The sequence below is a fragment of the Delphinus delphis genome, chromosome 20 (genome assembly GCF_949987515.2).
Source record: "Delphinus delphis chromosome 20, mDelDel1.2, whole genome shotgun sequence".
Lineage (NCBI taxonomy): Eukaryota > Metazoa > Chordata > Mammalia > Artiodactyla > Delphinidae > Delphinus > Delphinus delphis.
This window is the reverse complement of record NC_082702.1, coordinates 29,002,744-29,023,560: the sequence shown is the minus strand read 5'-3', so window position 1 is coordinate 29,023,560 and position 20,817 is coordinate 29,002,744. Positions and strand designations below refer to the sequence as shown.

Genomic DNA, 20,817 nt, shown 5'->3' with positions numbered 1-20,817 from the left:
TCAGCCCACATTGGCATTTACCCCAAAATCCTCTGTAAGGCTTAGATCCCCCCAAGGAGCCAAGTCAGCCTCATGGACTTGGCCTCGGCAGTTCTGCTGCTTATAAAATGACCAAACTTCTCCCTTTGTTCTGGCAAAAGACTTCCTGTGAGAAAGCAGTAATCCTTTAAAGCTTTCCAGTCCAAAGGTCTCTCCTGGTTTGTATTCCTCCCATCCCCACCCCCCAGAGGAAAAGCTCAGTCACATCACAAGGCATTTCTTGGTTCCAAGCTGTACTGGGTCTCAAGGACTCCTGGTGAGGAGAGAAAACTGGTCATCTGAACATTCTTTCCTGGGATCTGTCTGGAGTGTAGACAAGCAGCAAAGATGAATATTAACATGCCTTCCATCATCAAAAGCTATTGCATACCCAAAGGATGATAAATATTTTAATCAGTTTTCAGCTTGTCTAGCAGAAGTCAGTTTGCTCCTCAGAGATTTCCCTAGTTCTGTACCCCACACCTGTCCAGTTCACGCCACTTTCCCTATCTAACTTGGGAAATTAGTCATGAAAAGTCCAAGCTCTGTTGGGGAACTCATTTAATTTTATGACAACTGTACTCTATTATTTCAAGAATAGGGAAATCTAAAATACGAAGAATGCCAACAAATGAGGCAAAAACACCATGATTCTTAAGTTTTCACAGCACTATTACTCGGGGAAACTTAATAACCTACCTACATCTCTCATTTTTAAAAAAAAGAGTTTTCATATTCGCATAAGGTGTTCGCCAGTGATTGCTCCATCTTCACAGTGTAAATGCCAAAGGCATAAAACAGAACATTCTGGTACATCCTCTGTGCTCTTGATATTATTATTACTTTTTAATGTTCAAGATGTTTTGGGGGTACTGCTACAAGGGTTACGTTGGTTTAAAAATAAAACTAACCCCAAAATATTCCTGTGAAGCAGGACCTAACATTTGAGGAGAATGTACAGAGTTAAAAAGAATGTACTGAAGGCTACGCTATTGAGCCTGGAGGTGAGGAAATGCAAGGCTGGAATGCTGACCCAACGTGGATTCATTTTTTTGTTTTGTTTTGGCTGAACCCAGGTCCCCTGCAGTGGAAGCATGGAGTACTAACCACTGGACTGCCAGGAAACTCCCCATTTCTTTTTTTTTTAATTGAAGTATAGTTAATTTACAATGTTGTGTCAGTTTCTGGTATACAGCAAAGTGATCAGTTATACATATATACATATATTTTGTTATTCAGAGTCTTTTCCATTATAGGTTATTTATAAGATATTGAATATAGTTCCCTGTGCTATACAGCAGGTCCATCCTTGTTGTTTATCTATTTTATATACAGTGGTGTGTATTTGTTAATCCCAAACTCCTAATTTCCTTTAACAAGTTAGGGGTCGATTACCTACTAAATATCAGGCACTGTCCTAAGAGCTGGGGAAACAATAGTGAATAAAACAAAGTCTCTGCCCTCGTGAGGATTCTATAAGTAGAGGCAGACCGTAAACACATACGTGGTATCACGGCAGGCAGGGGAGAGCAGTAGGAGGGAAAGCAGAACAGAGACACTCTTGCTCTGCAACCAGAGAGGGCTTGGTCAGAGAAAACCCTCTCCAAGGAGGGACTGCAGCAGAGAGTTGGGAAGGAAGTGACAGAGTGAGTCAGGAGAGGGAAGAATGTGCCAGATGGAGGCAACAGCAAATGCAAAGGCCCTGAGGCAGGAGGAAACCGGGCATGTTCTAAAGACAGTAAAGAAGGCTAGAAGGAGGAGGGGGAGGGGGGAAAAGACTTAGGTGGGGAGAGGAGGGAGTGGGTGGACAGATCCTAGAGGGCACAAGGCCCCTCACAAGGAAGCTGGATTTCTGAACGGGATGGTGAGTTTGGGCCAGGGCAGTGAAATAACCTGACATACTTGAAAGGAACGCTCTTAACAGGGGTGAACATATAAGTGGTAGAAATAGGGAGGTTATTTACACCAAGGTAGTAGCAGAGAGGGTGGTAAAGAGTAATTAGATCATGAATCTATTTTGAAAATAGAGCTAACTGGATTCACTGATAAATCAAGACAACTCCAAGGTTTCTGGCTGTGCAATACTGTGCAATACTGGGAGAAAGGCCAGGGGGAGTTATGGGAATCAAGAGTTTGGTTTTGGATTTGTTACATTTGAGATACTTATTACTAGATGGCTGAAGAAGGCACACCTTTCCCAACTACGGTTCGGGTGGCCCAAGATATGAGACCCCAGTACCAAGAAAATACTAATTTATTACAAGGACTGGCATATCCCACTACTTTCGTCCATTAAAAAATTCACTGGTAACTGCAAGAAAAGTTTATGACGTTAAATAAAATACAAGCCTTCTTAATCCCTCAACATCTGTTAAAGAAGATCTGATGCATAATTCTGGGCAATTTCATAAGTGCTCATTTAAATTAATAACATTTAAGTTAGTGGGATATATATTATCAAGCTACCACCTGTTCCGGGTCTTTATAACCAGAACAGATTTGTCTTAAACACTGAAAATTAATTTTGAATATGGCCATAAGACTCCAGATTTTTATGTGAAGGCTAATTTTGTCAATCAATCAAAATCAAGTTGGAGATTATCTGAGATTTTTATACACATCAAGGAAAAATTTACAAATGAGATTGTCACAGATGGTTCCAGATGGGCTGAGACTGTGTAAGGAAATACCAAAAAGTTGATCATAATTTACATGTTAGGGAAAAGACGGTGTTAAGAATATCATCTACAAATGATCACAGAGATTCTTTCAGGAAGACCGAAAAGGCAACATATCAGTTTCCTTTGGTTTAAAAAAAAGGTCATTTTTTGCAGATGTCAACAAGAAGAGAGCAGGACGATGGTTATGTTACCCTTAATGCACAAAAGAGTCGACTTAATGTGTTCCCAGAGCTCTCTGGGATTTCGGCACTTGGAGCACATTTGTCCATAGAGACATTTTTGCAAAATATGGAAAGATTCCCAGCCCTGCCTCCCAAAGTATTTAGCCCCCAGTAAAGGAGAAACATTACCAGAGTAGCCCTGAGCTCCAGACACTGTGAGTCCCTTTAGCTCAAAGACTAACCCTAGTTCTAGAGGAAGGGAAATGGGAAACAGGGAGGGATGCTGGCACTAAGGAGACTCAGTCAAATAACCTCTAAGTAAGGGGTCCAAAATTGACACCTGTTTACACTTCCTTCTAAAATCACTCCTGGTGATGACTTGCACGTGTATAGTATTTTTATATTTTACAAACTCTCTCATTTGATCATCAAAACACTTTTCTTCAGAAGGGAATAGTTTTAGGGACCATTCAATAACCATCTTGGGAAATAAGATCCTAAGACCTTGATTAATATTCCCAACAGTTGGTACATAGCCTTTGGAAATCCTGCTTCCCTTGCAAAACCGTAGGCCTGTCGGGTTTTTTTTTGTTTGTTTGTTTGTTTGTTTTAAATCATTTCATTCCTTTAGACTGACCTTCTTCTAGAATATGTCAAAGATATTTATAAAAAGACAAATGACAGACTAGAGCTGAATTTACTGTCCCACTCCCTGCCCGCCAAACAACCAGAGGAAATACAGTATACATTTGTTTTATGCTCTATCTTTTCTAGGAAAAATGGAAATTCCAACCACCCCAATCTGGTCTGAAGGTTTCTGAATTCACATCTGAAATGCCACGATGGTCTGCTACTCAAAGCAATGCAAGACAAATTCCAGCAGCCAAGGCTCCAAGAGCTCCCCAGGGAAAACGAGTGGGCTCTTCACACCTTTACATCAACCTGAATTCCAGTGTGGTTAAAATGATATATAACAAGAGAATTCGTCTACTTAAAAAATATATCGAACATATGTGAAATGGGTGTGTGTGTCTGTGTGTTTATTAACAAATGCTAACAAAATTTAGCTAAAGCCTGTGAAACCAGGCTCAAATAGAAACCTTAGCTGTTTATTCCATTCTTCTCTCCACAAACTAATAAGAGAGATGGCAAGGCTTTCACTTGGAATCTCCCGGCTCCTGTTGCTTTGTCTCACCATCTTCAGCATTTTTAGCCTTGTTCTCATTGTGAGCAGAGCGGAGGCACTGGAACAATCCTCTTAACATTCCTGGAATGTAACAGGCACATCCTAGTACTTGGTACCAATAAAGCTCAGCTCTCACACAGCTCATGGAAGGGTTAAAAACAGAAAGTCCTACCCACTGGTTTGCTCTGATGTTCCTGGAGATATTGTCACTGGATGTATCCTCAGTAGAATTCTATTCAACACCTCTGTCTTTAAGTACAAAGCTGTAGGCTGTAGTAGCTTTAAGAAACATAAGTATCCCTTTTTTCTGCTGCACAGTATCTGTGTGTGAAATTCTCTAAAGGGGTTTAAGTATTTACCCTGAACACTATCAGACGGTTTCTGAAATTTTCCTTATCCAGTTGCAAAAACACTTCAAAGGGAATCATAAACACAGTCCTTTGTGCTTTCCATGCACATTCTGTTTCTGAGGCTTAAGCCTGAATTCTCTTGGAATTGTAAATTTCTTCCCAAAAAAGACAGGATTCACAACACTTTTTTTTTTCTTAATTCATTATTAAGTCTGCAGCAACAAAGGAAAAAACTGGAAAAATCTGAGAGAAATCCGGACGGGCAATCAAAGGCATCAAAACCTGTTCGAAATGCATTGCTAAGTTATATGTACAATTTCCCCCCAGATATTTTACTCTTAATAGAATAATGCAGAGGTGTGGAATTGGAGTAGGGGTGGAGAGGGAGGCATATGGAACGAACCAACCTTCAGTGAACACGTTTAAGGTAAGAAAAAATGTGAGCCAAGGGTTTTAAGCCACTATAGCTGAAAAGTGACTTTTTTCTTTCCTCCAAATTTCCAAAGCTAAACAGACATAGAAGGTCCCAGAGCTCAGAGTCTGCATACATAATTTGAATTGTTGGGTGCTTGTGACTGTTTACCTGCCTCCAATCTGTGCTTCTCCTGAGCCACTCAGCACTGTACCAGTCAAAAAAGGGAAAAGGGAGTTTACATTTTCATTTAAAACCACTTGACATTTCACACCAGATCCTAAATTACTATAATATACTTTGCTCCTATATCAGAAATGCTAACTCTGAAAAATGGAAGACAGGATTAATATTAGCAAATATAATTTAGTATATACATTAACGTTAAAGGGGAGAGATATATAAATATAATATATATATACACATACACACACACATATATATATAAGTTGATGACTCCACCATTAATATGGACAAAAAATTAACATTTCTATTTACATCACTTTCTTCCTCACACCCCCACAAATCTTTAATCTTGGAAGAAAGTTTAAAATGAACTTAGCTAACTGAACTATAATAAGATGGCAAAAAACAGTATACCTCGCGTATATTTCAGTATGTGAAAAAGCAGCCTTGTTCCTTTATTCAGTTACAAAGAATTTAATCTAAAGCACTGTGATGATAGCTTCATTAATCTCTCCAAAAACAAACAAACTGCTCTTTGGCTCAATCATTCCCCACCTTAGTGTAACCTATACTAAGAAGGGCTCAGCCAGACAGCAACGGACAGGCTCCACGGCCTGAGCTTTCCCAGATGATTTACACAGGCCAGAATGACAAGCTGAAAGGCATGACTCATCTTGAAATTAAACGATTACAACTAACTCCTAAAGGACAACTTTCACATTCTTAAGTATCTTTCTCTCTTAAAACTTTAACAACAAGAAACTGAACAGTATTAAATAAAACACCTACTCATTTTCCACATCTCTCTGCTCTCCCGTGCCAAATTTTAACATAAATGGGTAGAATTAAATGTAGCCGATAGCTTACCTAACATAATTATATGTTGTGTTTTACACTGTTTCAAAACGGATACATTAAAATAATCCAGTCTTGGCTCTGACCCACTAAAGTCAATAAAGGTTATTAAGGCCAACTGCCATGTAAATGCACTGCTATCCCAGCACGAGGACCTGTCAAGGCAGGAAATGCAATTCAAAACATTCAAAACGATCAGGATCTACCCTTGTCTTCTAGAAAAAAAAAAAGCAATGAAAAAAGAAGGAGGAAATTTCTCTCCAGTACAAAAATCATCCGTACTTCTGAAAATGTTTACTCTGGAAAGTATTCTAGAATATTCTATAGAATTATACCAAATTGACCTTTTTTTTTAAGGTCAAAAGGAAATGAATAAATGTCATCAATTTAGAGGACATCACACCTAGCATTCTTTTCTGTATCACTGTGAATTCAATAGTGTTAAAACATTTTTATAGGTAAAATAAATGTCAGTTTTGCAAAGTGCGATACCAGACCCTAAGAGACAAATGGGCTATCCGTTGAATCTCCGGCTACAGCAAGACTTCCTCACCTCACAGGAGAGTTCGGCTTTTCATATTTTTTTACCCAGAAAGCAAAGCCTGTACAGTTTCCTTTCAAATGGTAACACTCTCTTATCCTGAACAGTCTCCCCATAATACGCTAATCTTGGATGTGGGGTGGTGGGCTGGTTTTAAAAAAGAATAAAATACAAATATTTGAATAGTGTTAGTGTCATAACACCTTCCTGAAGAGCAAAATGAGAGGAAAGACTAGGCTAACTTCCTAGGTTGTAAGAAAGGGTTCTGGGGGGCTTCCCTGGTGGCGCAGTGGTTAAGACTCCGCCTGCCAGTGCAGGGGACACGGGTTCGAGCCCTGGTCCGGGAAGATCCCACATGCCACGGAGCAGCTAAGCCTGTGCGCCACAACTATTGAGCCTGTGCTCTAGAGTCCGCAAGCCACAACTACTGAAGCCCGTGCGCCAGAACTACTGAAGCCTGCGCACCTAGAGCCCGTGCTCCTCAACAAGAGAAGCCACCGCAATGAGAAGCCCTCACACCACAATGAAGAGTGGCCCCAGCTCACCGCAACCAGAGAAAGCCTGTGTGCAGCAACGAAGACCCAACGCAGCCAAAAATGGATAAATAAATAAGTAAATTTTAAAAAAAAAGAAAAAGAAAAAAGAAAGCGTTCTGGTGCTCTGGGCTTAATGGCTCAAAACTTCATGAGGTAATATTCAGGGAAAATGTGATATTTTATCAGAATGTCATTCAAATATAAGGTTTAACATTTACATCACAAGAGCATGCCCAGAGTAAAACTATCCTCAGGGAGGGAAACGGCAAGAATAAACAGTGTGATAAAAAAACGTTGCTTTCTGGAACAGGGGATTGGCAGTGGAGGCTAGGGGAGTTTTAGAGACAGCTGATTAAACTTTTTAAAATATGTGACTGGTTATGACATGTGAAGCAATTACCATTAATGGAAGAAATGTGATTTCAAAGCTCATTTTCCGTTCTTCTTTTATATCCTACCTGAGACTACCCCTTTCCAACCACAAAGGAAAAAAATGAACACAAAGACAGAGAGGAATTACAACACAAGTCTCTTCCCTGGTATGAGGGCTGTCAAAGGTTGCTTTAATCATAAGCAAAAGGTGAAAAGTAATGTACATATTGCCCGAGGTTTTTTGTTTTATTTTCTCGCCAAAGGAGATCAATGCTATGTTGCAGAACAGACAAAATACATTAATTAGAGAAATCTTTCCACAACACACATGTGATTTTTACAATTCAAAACAGCATAACGATAAAGAAGAATCATTTGTCTAAAAGGATCATCATTTTGAGCCGTATATTCCCTGGAAGCAAAGTGAGTACGTTCAGAAAGGCCGTTTGGCTTAGTCTAATTCTATAGAATCCAAATGTGCACCAAACACTGCACTTTTTATGTTAAATTGCTGTTGAATTTGTTAACCCACAACTGATTTCCTGTGTTATGGAATCTTGGAGATTACAGCTAACTTGAAGCAACAGGGATAATTCTGGACAGTTAATGGTGCATTTGTCTGCATTTTCCTGAAAGGCTTAGCATCTGGGGGCGTCAAACTGGTAGCTCAACATTGCCCCCTACTGCTCACAACTGAAAAAATATGAGGTGGGCTGGTACAAAGTAGGAATTTAACCAGCCAGTGCCAATTCCACCCAGAACACACAAATACCAGATGGCACTGCACTAACAGCCACAGAAGCGTAGACCTGCCCAATGATTATGCTCTTCTGTCTCTTCCAATAGCAAAAGTAAATTCTTATGAATTTGCTAGAAGTCGTTTAAAAAAAGGCTTGAAGCTGAAATTTAATTTAGAATGCCATTCCTTTTATCTTGGCCCAAACCTTCACTCTGCTGATAACGATCATCCCGAGACTTGCTGAGACACAGAGGCCATTGATTTCACTCAGAACACTTAGTAATGCCACACCAACTGCAAGGAAACTCGCTCTGGAGAATTCCCAAGACTGTTCTTCTTTTTAGTATTTTTACACGAGAGTTATAAAGGGAGACAGTCGATCTAATGTACCATCACCGCCAAATTTGAAAATATATAAATAACTAAACAGTTTAAGTGAATTCATAATGAACATCGCTGGTAAGCTCACAAAACCAAAGATTTCACTTAAAAAAAAAAAGCCCTTGAACAAAAGCAATACAAAAACATTAAAAAAAAAACTCAGTGAGTTTCTTTCTTATTTTGCCAACTCTAATTGTTTCGTTGTTAGAGTTTGCCAGCTCTAATTCAAAGAACTGTCAAATTACAATCCCAAAGTCAAACTGATGCCTTAGTGTCAAGGTTCAGCAAGTAAAGAAGTTCTAACTCAGATGCAAACAAAACCAGAATTACACAGTGAAAAAGAAATTCCCTAAAAGTGAAGCTGCCTTATGTATACATCCCATAAAAATGGAGCATACTCCACACAGGCTAATTTTAGGAACAGAACTAACTGAGGAAATTTCAGCATGAACTTTTCATTACCTCCAAACCCAGTTTTACAATGCTCCATTTTGCACTGATTCAAGTCTTTGGAGAAATCCATTTTTGTGATACTATTAGGACACTAAAAGGATGACAACTTTCCTCCCCCCGACATATATTCATGAAAAGGCATGCTTTAAAGATTTAAGGAAATGTCTGAAAAGCAGAGACTTCTGGACTCTGACCCAGACTTTCAAACTGGGGCCCCTTCAGGGTTGTGACTTGATATTTTCATTATTATAAAATAGGGATTAGCAATAACTACGCATTTTTGCAAATCAGTTCACTGTTTCTAGCACATCTCAAAGTCTGTGCAGTGGTACTCTCTCAAGAGTTCAGCAGGCTTTTATCACTTTTCCACTACATTCCAAACCTGACGATTTGGAGGTAGAACAGTGAGGTGACACATGGCATGACCCCAGAGCCAGTCTTCCTGAGTTCTCATCCCAGCTCCCCAACTTAGTTGTATGACCTTGAGGAAGTCAGGTAAACCTTTTGTGCTTCCGTCTCCTCATGTGTAAAATGGGGGAAAAATACCTACTTTACGGGGTTGTCATAAAAGTTAAATACAATAGTGTCTGGTACTTAATAAGTATCACATAAGTATTTGCTATTATGACTATTATTTTAATTTAGACTTACTCCACGTGGCCTCAACTTGCCTTCTAGCTACATTTCCTACGACACATCCCCTGAATCCCGTGCTCTGATCACACTGTACTTCCCCACTCCTGATCTTGTTTTTACAGTTCCTGGGGCCTAATGCTTCTCTCTGAATGCCTTATCCGACCCTACTTCTCCCCACCCAAGGTCCCCAAAAGCCACATCTGCTGTTTCACAACTGTCCCAGCTCCAGTGCTCCGAATTTAATACTCCAGCCTCTGGATGGTGATTTTTTTTTTTTAATCTCTATTACAGGATTTCATTTTAGCTAATGCAACACCTGGCTATATTCATGCTTCTCTCCTTGTTAAACGGAATGTAGTGGTTAAGAGCACAAGCTACAAAGCCAGGCTGCCTGGGTTTCAATCTCGCTCTGCCACTTACTCCATGACCTTGGGCGAGGCACTTAATTTCTCTAGGGCTTGGTTTTCATGTCTATAAATTAAGGTTCATAACAGTTTCTGCAACTCACAGGACTGTTGTAAGAACTTTAAAAGTTAATATAGGGGGCTTCCCTGGTGGCGCAGTGGTTGAGAGTCCGCCAGCCGATGCAGGGGACACGGGTTCGTGCCCCAGTCCGGGAAGATCCACATGCCGCGGAGCGCATGCTGCGGAGCGGCTGGGCCCGTGAGCCATGGCCGCTGAGCCTGTGCGTCCAGAGCCTGTGCTCCGCAACGGGAGCGGCCACAACAGTGAGAGGCCCCCGTACCACAAAAAAAAAAAAAAGTTAATACAGGGAAAACTCTTAGAATAGTGCCTGGTGCATATAAAAATGCAAATGAAGTTTAGGAGTTGTACTGTTCTCATTGTCGCTTCCCAGTGTATGTCTAACACAGTGCCTTACATGTCGGAAACGCTCAATAAAGGTTCCGTTCACTGCACGGAACTAAGCTTGTACTGACAAAATCCTTGGTTGTTCCCACTACCTTCCCAAGAGTAACCTAACTCACTAATTTACAGATTTTTGTCTTTATTTATTTATTTTTTAATTAACGTATAGTTGATTTACAATGTTGTGTTAGTTTCAGGTGCACAGCGAAGTGATTCAGTTATACATATATATATATATAAATCTAGGGCCCCCCTGGTGGTGCAGTGGTTAAGAATCCGCCTGCCAATGCAGGGGACACGGGTTCGAGCCCTGGTCCGGGAATATCCCACATGCCGTGGAGCAACTAAGCCTGTGCGCCACAACTACGGAGCCTGCGCTCTAGAGCCCATGAGCCACAACTACTGAAGCCCATGCGCCCAGAGCCCGTGCTCTGCAACAAGAGAAGCCACCGCAATGAGACGCCCGCGCACTGCAACAAAGAGTAGCCACTGCTCACCACAATGAGAGCCCGCGTGCAGCAACAAAGACCCAACGCAGCCAAAAATAAATAAAATAAAATAAAAAATAAATCTATTCTTTTTCAGATTCTTTTCCATTATAGATTATAAGATATTGAATATAGTTCCCTGTGCTACACAGGTCTTTGTTGTTTATTTTATTTATAGTAGCATGTATCTGTTAATCCCCAACTCCTCATTTATCCAGCCCCGCCTCCCCTTCCCCTTTGGGAACCTGAAGTTTGTTTTCTATGTCTGTAAGTCTATTTCTGTTTTGTAAATAAGTTCATTTGTATCATTTTCTTTTTAGATTCCACATATAAGTGATATCATATGGTACTTGTCTTTCTCTTGCCTTTATCCATGCAAATTAGGCAGCCGAGGATTGCCAGAGCACAACATCCCAGGAAACCCGGTCCCAGATACTTACCAGGCCTTCCATCTTCTTCCACAGCTCTTCCAGCTGAGTCATAGGTTGACACCACCAATCGGTGCACCTTTTGTATCGATTGCCTTGAAACCAAAACTGTCTCAGCCACTCAAACTCGACCTGAGGATCATAAAGACAAGACTGTGGTTATAATGCCACCATGATGGACAATCAAGGACAGTAAACTTCGTCACTCAGTTCTCCTCCAGTAACTTCACAGCCATAGGGTGAGAGAAGGTGAGAAAAGCTCAGCCTAACCAGTTCCCAATATAACTTGGAGTCTCCTGAGCCTTTTTGCAAGTCAGGAAGAGAGTAGTCTTAAAGCTTACTGAAGGCTTCCCTGGTGGCTCAGTGGTTGAGAGTCCGCCTGCCTGTGCAGGGTACACGGGTTTGTGCCCCCATCTGGGAAGATCCCACATGCCCCGGAGCGGCTGGGCCCGTGAGCCATGGCCGCTGAGCCTGCACATCCGGAGCCTGTGCTCCGCAACGGGAGAGGCCACAACAGTGAGAGGCCCGCGTACCGCAAAAAAAAAAAAAAAGCTTACTGAGACAACCCAGGTTGTTGGTTGGTTCATCACTTGGACATGAGGAAACTATAAGTCAATCAACAACAAATCCTGAGATGCTAAAGTTTACAGCAGCCTGCACTGTGTAGGATGGGAAAGATATAATCAAACAAAGTATGTTTTCATTAAATATCTTTCTTAAAGACCTAGTATTAAGAGCAAAACACAGTCACATATTAGGAGATATCAATTTTAAGTTTCTTAGATCTAAAATAAACAAAGAATTTACCCATGGGCCAGGAGGGGCTGGTGGTAACATCAACTCAGATAACTTGAACAATATAAAGCTAATTACGGCGGCATAAAACCTACGGAGCCATTTAAATTGTCACTCTCAGTTCAGTCAGGGCAAATGACAATAGGTAAAAAGAACAGGAAAGACACTACTAATTTATTTTCCTTCCTATGAACCTAGTACGGTAAACTTCAAAGATTTGCCTCCTTAGCATCATTCTATTCTAGCCAAACCCCATTATTCATTTGATAATCCATTCCCTTCCCCAGTCTCAGTCCATGTGGTCTGGGTAAAGCTCCAGCTCTTATACCAGGAGTGGAATGTGCAACCCAATCTGAGCCAATCAGCCCACCACACTTCTCCTAGTCACATAACTGGGTTTGGGGGAAACAGGCATATGTTCAATCAGAGTAAGTCTTGAGACTGTGAGAAGATACAGGAAGAGGATTCTTCAAACATTTTGCAGAATGGGAAGAATGGGGGCAACACAGTAGGAAGCAGCTGCAAGAGGAACAGTTAAAAACCGGGTCCTGGTGGCATCAACTGACCCTTGATCAAGCTATTCCTGAAGCCCTTTTTGCTTAACTAATTCGGGTTGAGTTTTCTGCTTCCTGCAATTGAAATAATCCCAATATGTGTAGGTGAGAGGCTGAGTAAAGCTTTGAAAGAATAAGAAATTGTTTCCTATTTTCTTTCACTCATCTCCAACTTGAAAATCAAATTTTACAATCAAAGTACAACTTCATTCATCCCAAAGCTCTTTCTACCTCTGTTGTCTCAAGAAATGTAGAGCTTTCACAGCTTAATGTTGAGTAAGGTTGGCTTTGCTAAGGTAATCATGTTCCATATACAGGCACAGAGCTATTATAAGCTTCACCTGTTACCACAAAGAATTTTTTTTGTTTTGTTTATCCATATTGAACTTTCATGAGGCAAACAAAAGCAACTTGTGAAGATTTAACATTGGTGAAAATGGCTCAAATAACTAATCTGAGAACACCAAGTCATATGAAAGGGTTTTAGTTTACATTAACTAAATGTTTGTTTGATACGTAGAACTGATTTCAGTTAAAGCTGTTTAAACAGAAAAAAAAAAAGAGGAATGTAGATAATATTCAGACAATAGTTGTTAAACCTTATCTGCAGTATTAAAAGACAGTGGTTAACAGAGGTAAACTTAACTGCTTTGAAAGGAAAATGAATACAAATGTAGTTCAACTTCTCTTTAGATGCAGGTTTAACAACATAATTTGTTACAAGAAAAAAAGTTCTTTTTAATAGATTTCACATAAAATTTATTCACACTATAGGAACAACCTGTCAGCAAAGCATCAAGCCCTATGTTTGGGAGAGCTGAAAGGGTTTTTCTATCTTTGGGCTGGTTTTTTCCATTATAAGAACAAAACATATAAACCTTGGCAACCATGATATCCCAGGAAACAAAATAATTATCATATGTAATTAGTTCATTCTGCCTTTAAAGGTACAATAGAGTCTGGATTTCAGTAAATGAAAACTCAGAAGCAAGGAGAGGGGCATACCTGGAAACACTGCTGTTGGACAAGAGAGCAAAGAAAGACCCTGTCCATTTTAGCAAATAATGACTTTATCTTCCTCCTTAGATGCCCAACTATCTTTTGAAGCAGACAGTGTCATGGTTAAGAATAAGGGTTCTGGAGTCAGTTCAGATCTGGGCTCCACTACTGAATAGTTCTGTCATCTGTAAAATAAGGATAATTACATAATCACCACATAGGTTTGTGGTGAGGATTAAGTGGGTTAATAATGAACAGCCGACCATATGCCAGGCACTTGGTAGATACTAAGAAAACAGACCAAATGAGGCCACAAGGCCCACCACTTACTGTCCTCAAGAATCTCACAATCTTATGAAATCTTCTGAGCAAGAGAAGTTTTAACAATCATGTCAATTCATGCTCACCCCCGTTCCACGGAGGCCAGTCAGAAAAGTTCAACCCTGAAACTTATTCCCAACAGAGTTTTTTTTTCAGGGGTGGAAGTACTGCCCATGAGATACAATCTTTGTGGGCATCAAACCCATTGGCATGTATTTTAATCAACTCCATAACCTGACTTTTTCACTTCGATGTTGTGGGCAAAAAATATTACAGGATATTCATCCAATGCCACCCTCACCAGTGCTAACACTGCCAAGAGAAGCAGTTGCCTCCCTCCTTAAAATTAATTAAGGAAGCAAAAAATATTTCCAGCTGCTTGATTCAGTTTGGGTTACCAAAAAAAAAAGGTGTGCACCCCTCCACCCCAAACTCTGGGAATGAGGACGGAAAGCTGCAGCCACAGGGTGGATGCTGCATGAAAACCAAAGGGTCAGGATTCAGAACAGAACAGAAGCTTTATTACTTCAAGGCTAAAAACAATCACAGTCTCACCATATTGACTGACTGATAACGTGCTAGCCATGACAGGAGGAGGGTCTTCATCCCTTCCCCAGAGTGCAGTCCCTCCCGGGAGGCTCACAGCTTCCGGAACTCTCTTGAGGTGCTCTCGGGGTTCATGATGCTTTTAAAACAAACTCCCAGGTTTCAGGCATGCACTTAATGGAAATTCCCTATTATTCAATCTTTGGTGCAGTGACAATACAAAGATACCTAATGCCCACAGGTATCAGAAGGCACAGTGACAGCCTAGGGAACTTGCAGGATCTTGAAGGACCTTCTGAATCATCAAAGAAAAATGAACACACGTTCACAATAGTGTTAGTTACGTAGCTGTGACCCAGAGAAACATCTCTAGAACCTTCCTATTTCACCTGCACCTGCCTTCTCCATGGAATAGTCAAAAAGAAAAAGGTCAGGGCTTCCCTGGTGGCGCAGTGGTTGAGAGTCTGCCTGCCAATGCAGGGGACACGGGTTCGAGCCCTGGTCTGGGGGGATGCCACATGCCGCGGAGCAACTGGGCCCGTGAGCCACAATTGCTGAGCCTGCGCGTCTGGAGCCTGTGCTCCTCAACAGGAGAGGCCCGCACACCGCGATGAAGAGTGGCCCCCGCTTGCCACAACTAGAGAAAGCCCTCGCACAGAAACAAAGACCCAACACAGCCATAAATAAATAAATTAATTAATTAAAAAAAGAAAAGAAAAAGGTCAATCAAGAAAAGCTTTTCATTTAAACCAATTCCTGTAAAAAGCAAGTCTATCAAAATAAACTTTAAGACTTTCTATATAAAAAAAAAAAAAAGAAAAGCTTTTCTCCTAGAAATGTCTAGAAAAAGTCTGAAGGGGAAGCACAAACAGAATCCACCCACCTACCTGAACCTTAGTCACTGGACACTTAGGCATTGGGGAGCAAAGTCTGTAAGATTCCAAAACCGTACTTCTGAGTCACCACAGCACTGTATAGTTGGAAATCATTCCCAACACTCTTACAGGTAAGCAGATGACACCTACTTCTGCCAAGTTAGTTTGGGTTCTTGATTTGGTCCCAGGTCAGCTCATGCATTTCCCTCAAGATGCCCATTGGGCATCATGCCCATCATGCCCATGTGGGAACATGCCCATTGGGGTCAGTGCTCACTGTAATCAATGAAATAGGTTTTTTCATGGAGAAAGACATGAGACCAGGAAGAGATGCTAAGGTCCAATCTACAAAGAGCTACCCAATGAAAGCCCTTTCCCAGTAGCTGTAAGGAAGACGCAGGTCTGATCAGAACAAAATGAGAACCAAATGATGACATCAAACAGTAAATTTTCCTAGGGGAAATTTACCAGGTGACAAGACTGAATTCCATATTTTATGATTTTTAAGAAGGAAAACAGACTATTTTATAAACACAGAGGAAGGTTCTGCTTATACCTCACCAAAAATCTTTTTAAGCGTCTTAAATTGGAAAAAAAAAAATCTTCTTAAGGTACTCAGTTCCAATCTCCAAAGTCCCCAAATTGTTTAGCTAGAAACTATCTAAGACAAAGAAAACCAACCACTTCTAAACCGACACAGCCCAAAAGACTGCAGACATGAAACCAAGGGCTTCATCCTATAATTAGTCCAGCAAAGGCACATGGTCTTTAAGAAAGAGGAAAGCAAACAGTAAGAACCGTGGAAAGGATTATAGATATTTGTGCTCTCATTCAGCAACAGAACCCAGAAGAGCGTGAGCACGCCAACTTGCGTGGCCAAAGGAGAGTATCTGATGATGTGTCCTGACATATGGAACTCATTCTGAAAGTAAGAAGATGACCTTGAAGAATCAAAGACTGGGGGATTAGAGAAGACTGGCACACATGTTACTCAGATTCAAGACCTCTCTATTCAAGCCGAGGAGCAGCTCGTAAGATAAGTAAATATCTTTTTAAAGATATTACATGGCACAGTGGGAACATTGTTCTCCTCTGCTCAAACCCCCTCAGTGGCTCGCTATAACCCTCAGAGTAAAAAGGAAAGCCCCTGTCCTTAGAGACACCTCCAACGACTGATGCAATCTGCGGTTCCCCATCCCCTCACACCAACTCCGTGACCTCATCTCCTGTAACTAACAGCCTCACTCCCACCACTCACAGCGAACCGTCCCTGAACTAGTCCACGAACACCAGGCATTCTCCCACCCGCACAGCCCTTGCAGTGGTGTCTCCCTCGGCCTGAAATGCTGTTCCCCAGAAAACCACATGGCTCTCTTCCTCAACCTTGGACAAAGGACATCTTGCCAGCGGGAGTGTTCTCTGCTTCTCTCAATCTCCATTACCTTGCCCTGTTTGGTTTTTCCTGTACCACTTATCAACTTCTAACATACTGTATAATAAACTGATGTAGTGTGTTTATTATTTATTGTCATCTCCCTGCACTAGAATGCCTATTTTATTTCCCAACATATCCGAAAGCACCCAGAAAGAGTGCCTCGCACATGCTCAGCAATTATTTACTGAGATGATTGAGAACATTTTTGTACTCCAATTCTCCATCAATCCTTCTAATTATATCAAAGAAAAAGTTTTTGATTGATGTTAATCTTCAAAGATTCTCTACCACTTGGTAATCTCTTTTTGACTTTCATTTCAATGGGTTTTTTTTGGGGGGGGGAGTATTATTTACCCACCATAAAATTCACCCATTTTCAGTGTAGAATTCAATGACTTTTAGAAAGTGTAGGAAGTTGCGCGCTAATCTTCCTTCTTAACGTGAAGAATAGAGACTGTAGGCTCCGAACCTTCTCCGGCCAAAAGCATCTGCTGGAATAGTATAACACTGCTGTTTTCACAGGCTAGAGTTTTCTGGTTACTTTTTCTTTTGGATAGTGATACCAGCTTTCCACTTAAAAGTGGTAACATAAAGCTTCCTTTTTAAAAACTTTTATTTACATAAAAAATGAGTTGATTCTTTTAAAAGTATTGAAGAGATAACAATATATGTAGTCCAAAGACAGAGCAAAAGTTGAAAACGTATTAATGAAACTAACAAAGTTTTTGAAACACTGACTCATGGGATCCAGACATGCTGGTCCCACAGACTGTAGAATCGCTACTAATTTCCTGAACAAAAGGCAAGGCTCCTAAGGGTCCACCTGCTCCAAGGATCCACCTTCAGTTTCCATCAGTCCTTGCTGGAAGATTATCCTTCATGGGTCTCTTGTTTGTGTTTCTACATGTCTTGCCCTTTGCTTCACACTCTCATTGCAAGGATGTTTTTATAGTGAACACGCTTGGAAGATAGAGTTTCTCCCTCCAGAGTAAAGGGTAGGATTGCTAACAGACTTGGAGGATAAAGATGTGTCTTGATCTGGAGCAAACGACAGACATGCCTACTGCCCATCATGGAAGAGTCGGGTTACCTCAGGTCAGGCTCCTCTTCTAGAACACAACCCCTCCAAGTGCACATGCTATCCAGCCCACTGTGCGTTACCCTGTGGAAACAGAGGCTTGGAGAACTGGCACAAAAATGCTCATGCCCGGCTACTGCTATTGTAAGTAATGAACCATCCCTTGTCTCTTATACTCATAGCAAACTGTGGCCGAATAACTTGTTAGCTAGCAAGTAGGAGAGAATCTTCACAGTTCTTGAAAGTCCTTACCTCGTTGTGGATTTCTTCTCCGTGTTTCAAAACCACTGGCTCCAAGGATTTCAAAGAGACCTCACCATTGTCCGCCTCATCACGGATATTCTGCAGGGCCAACTGGCAGCGCTGTAAGATGTAATCCAAGGTCCCCGTTGAGCACTGCAGAGATAGAACCAGCCACCGAGATGGTAAGCAAACTCCAAGGTTACCATCCCTCTCTTCCTAGGACGTCTGTCCCCTTCCTGGACCTGTCGCCCTCACAGGTCAGCCTATGCTCCTCAACTTAAGAATGACTCTAGTAGCTTTCTCCTTGGGCTCTGTGCTGCCAGCTTGGCCGTCACCTGGGTCACTCATCTTGCTGCTTTTTATTACATGGGCTTCATATCTCCAAAGAATAGGCTCCCTGAAGGCTAAAGCCCTGTTTCAAAATGTATACACTATACATATACTGCAGCACCTAGAACTGAGTCTTAAATATAAAAGAAACTTAGTAAGTAGTTATTGGAGGAATAACTAATTAGCCAAGAAGTCAAGAACACTGACTTTATCTCAAGTGCCCTGCACCTAACAATGGGGAAAAAAAGGTAACCAGACTGTAGAACTGGTTCAAAAGTACACAAAATAGAACAGCAATGGAGAAAAAAATGAAGTTATAAACACAGGGCAAAGAACTCACTTTCCTTTTCTGCGGAAAGCATACACTAGGCAGCTGCAAGTCTGCCTTGGCAGAAGAGATTCTTCAGATAATGGAGAATATGTGGCTCATACCCTCAAGGCACGTTGAAAGGCATAACTTAGTGCCCGGGTATCAGCAAAGGCACAGATAACTAGTCCATCCCTCTCTAAGTCTGTGGGAGCAAAACAGAGGTCAAATGGACACACTCCCTCTTTGAATGAGCATATGTCAGAAAAGAAGAGGATGCAGGTGGAGTGTGCATCCGCTTGTTTTGATAATGACACGATTTCCTAGAATGAGAAAACGCCAGCTGTAAATATCCTTTAGACCCAATGAGGGAAATGTCTCCCCAGAGTATTTTTATTTTAATATTTACAATTTAAATGGATCCCTTCGAAATAACCTTGAAGGCTAATCCCCTGGTACAAAATTTCTTTGCACAGTTACTGCCACTTGATACAATGTGACCTGGGCATGCCTGGGGGAAAAAAATGAAGTTTCTGTGCCACAAACAGAAGCTTGACTAATATGTGTTTTAATATGAAGATCCCAAAGTGTGGGGAGCAGAAGGGCAGTGGCTCCAATTTACTACAAAGAAAAAACAAAAAATGGAAATGAATTACCACTCACATTTGTCCCACAGACAACCCTACATTTTTTAAATGACATTCTGTCTATAAACATACTCTACCCTCACCTTTACTTTCCCAAGTATGGAGTAACCTATATAAGAGGTAATTAATTGAAATGCCATCTACTATAATAAAAGATTAAAAACAACACAAAATTTCCCATCAATAAAAGACCAGTTAAACAAACTCTGGTGGAGCCATGATTGCAACCAAAAAAAAAAAAAAGGAGGGGGGAATATATACATTTTTCCTGGGTGATTAGAGTTCATCTGATGTAAAGAACCTATAAACAGGCCTAGTTTTTTGGGAGGGCATGGGGAGTGGAAACAGTTTTATTGAGATATAAAATTCACATGTCATAAAATTTACCCACTTAAAGCATACAATTCAATGTCTTCCAGTATATTCACAGAGTTGTGCAACCATCACTACAGTTAACTTTAGAACATTTTTATCCCTCCAGAAAGAAACGCTATACCTTTTAGCAGTCACCCCCTCCCATTTCTACCAGCCTTCCCAGCCCTAGGCAACCACTAATCTACTTTATGGGTCTACAGATTTGACTGGTCTACTCTGGATATTCCATATAAATGAAATCATACAATATGTGGTCCTTTGTGACTGCCTTCTTTCACTTAGTATATTTTCAAGGTTCATCCATGTTGTCCACGTGTCAGTACCCCGTTCCTGTTTATTGCCAAATTATCATTCAACTGTACAGATACGCTGCCTTTTGTTTCTCCATTCGTTAGGTGATGAGCATTTGGGCTGTTTCCACTTTTTGGCTATTATGAATTAAGCTACTGTGAACATTCATGTACGAGTTTTCACTTCTCTTGGGTGTGTACACTAGGCATGGAATTGCTGGGCAATAAGGTAACTCTGAATTTAACCTTCTGAAGGTTAAATTTTCCAAAGTGGCTGCGCCATTTTACATTCCCTCCAGCAATGTATGAGGGTTCCAGTTTCTGCACATCCTCACCAACATCTGTTCCTGTGATTCTGATTATACCTATTCCAGCGGGTGTGCAGTGGTATGTCACTGTGGTTTTGATTTGCATTTCCCCAATGACTAATGATGGTGAGCATCTTTTCATGTGTTTATAGGCCGCTTGTATATCTCCTCTGGACACATGTCTATTCATAGCCTTTATCTGTTTAAAAAGTTGGATTATTTCTTTTTAATCATTGAGCTGTAAGAGCTCTTTATATAAATCTAAATATGGGCACCTTGTGAGATGTATGATCTGCAAATATTTTCTCCCATTCTGTCTTTTCACGTTTGTGATGGTACCCTTTGACGCATAAAGTTTTTAACTTTGATAAAGTCCAATTCACCTATTTTTTCTTTGATGGCTTATGCGTTTGTATGATATCTT

The 20,817-nt window shown here is 40.9% G+C and overlaps 1 protein-coding gene across 2 annotated transcripts in view; it reads right to left on the bottom strand.

The window, feature by feature from the left end:
- Positions 1-20,817, bottom strand: part of FTO (FTO alpha-ketoglutarate dependent dioxygenase) — a 374,156-nt gene that overhangs the window by 195,812 nt on the left and 157,527 nt on the right. For both annotated transcript variants that reach the window (XM_060000764.1, XM_060000765.1), the window contains exons 6-7: positions 18,146-18,289; positions 11,303-11,422 (exon numbers count right to left, since the gene is read on the bottom strand). In XM_060000764.1, the coding sequence (XP_059856747.1) occupies positions 11,303-11,422; positions 18,146-18,289 (264 nt within the window). The remainder of the gene's footprint in view (positions 1-11,302; positions 11,423-18,145; positions 18,290-20,817) is intronic.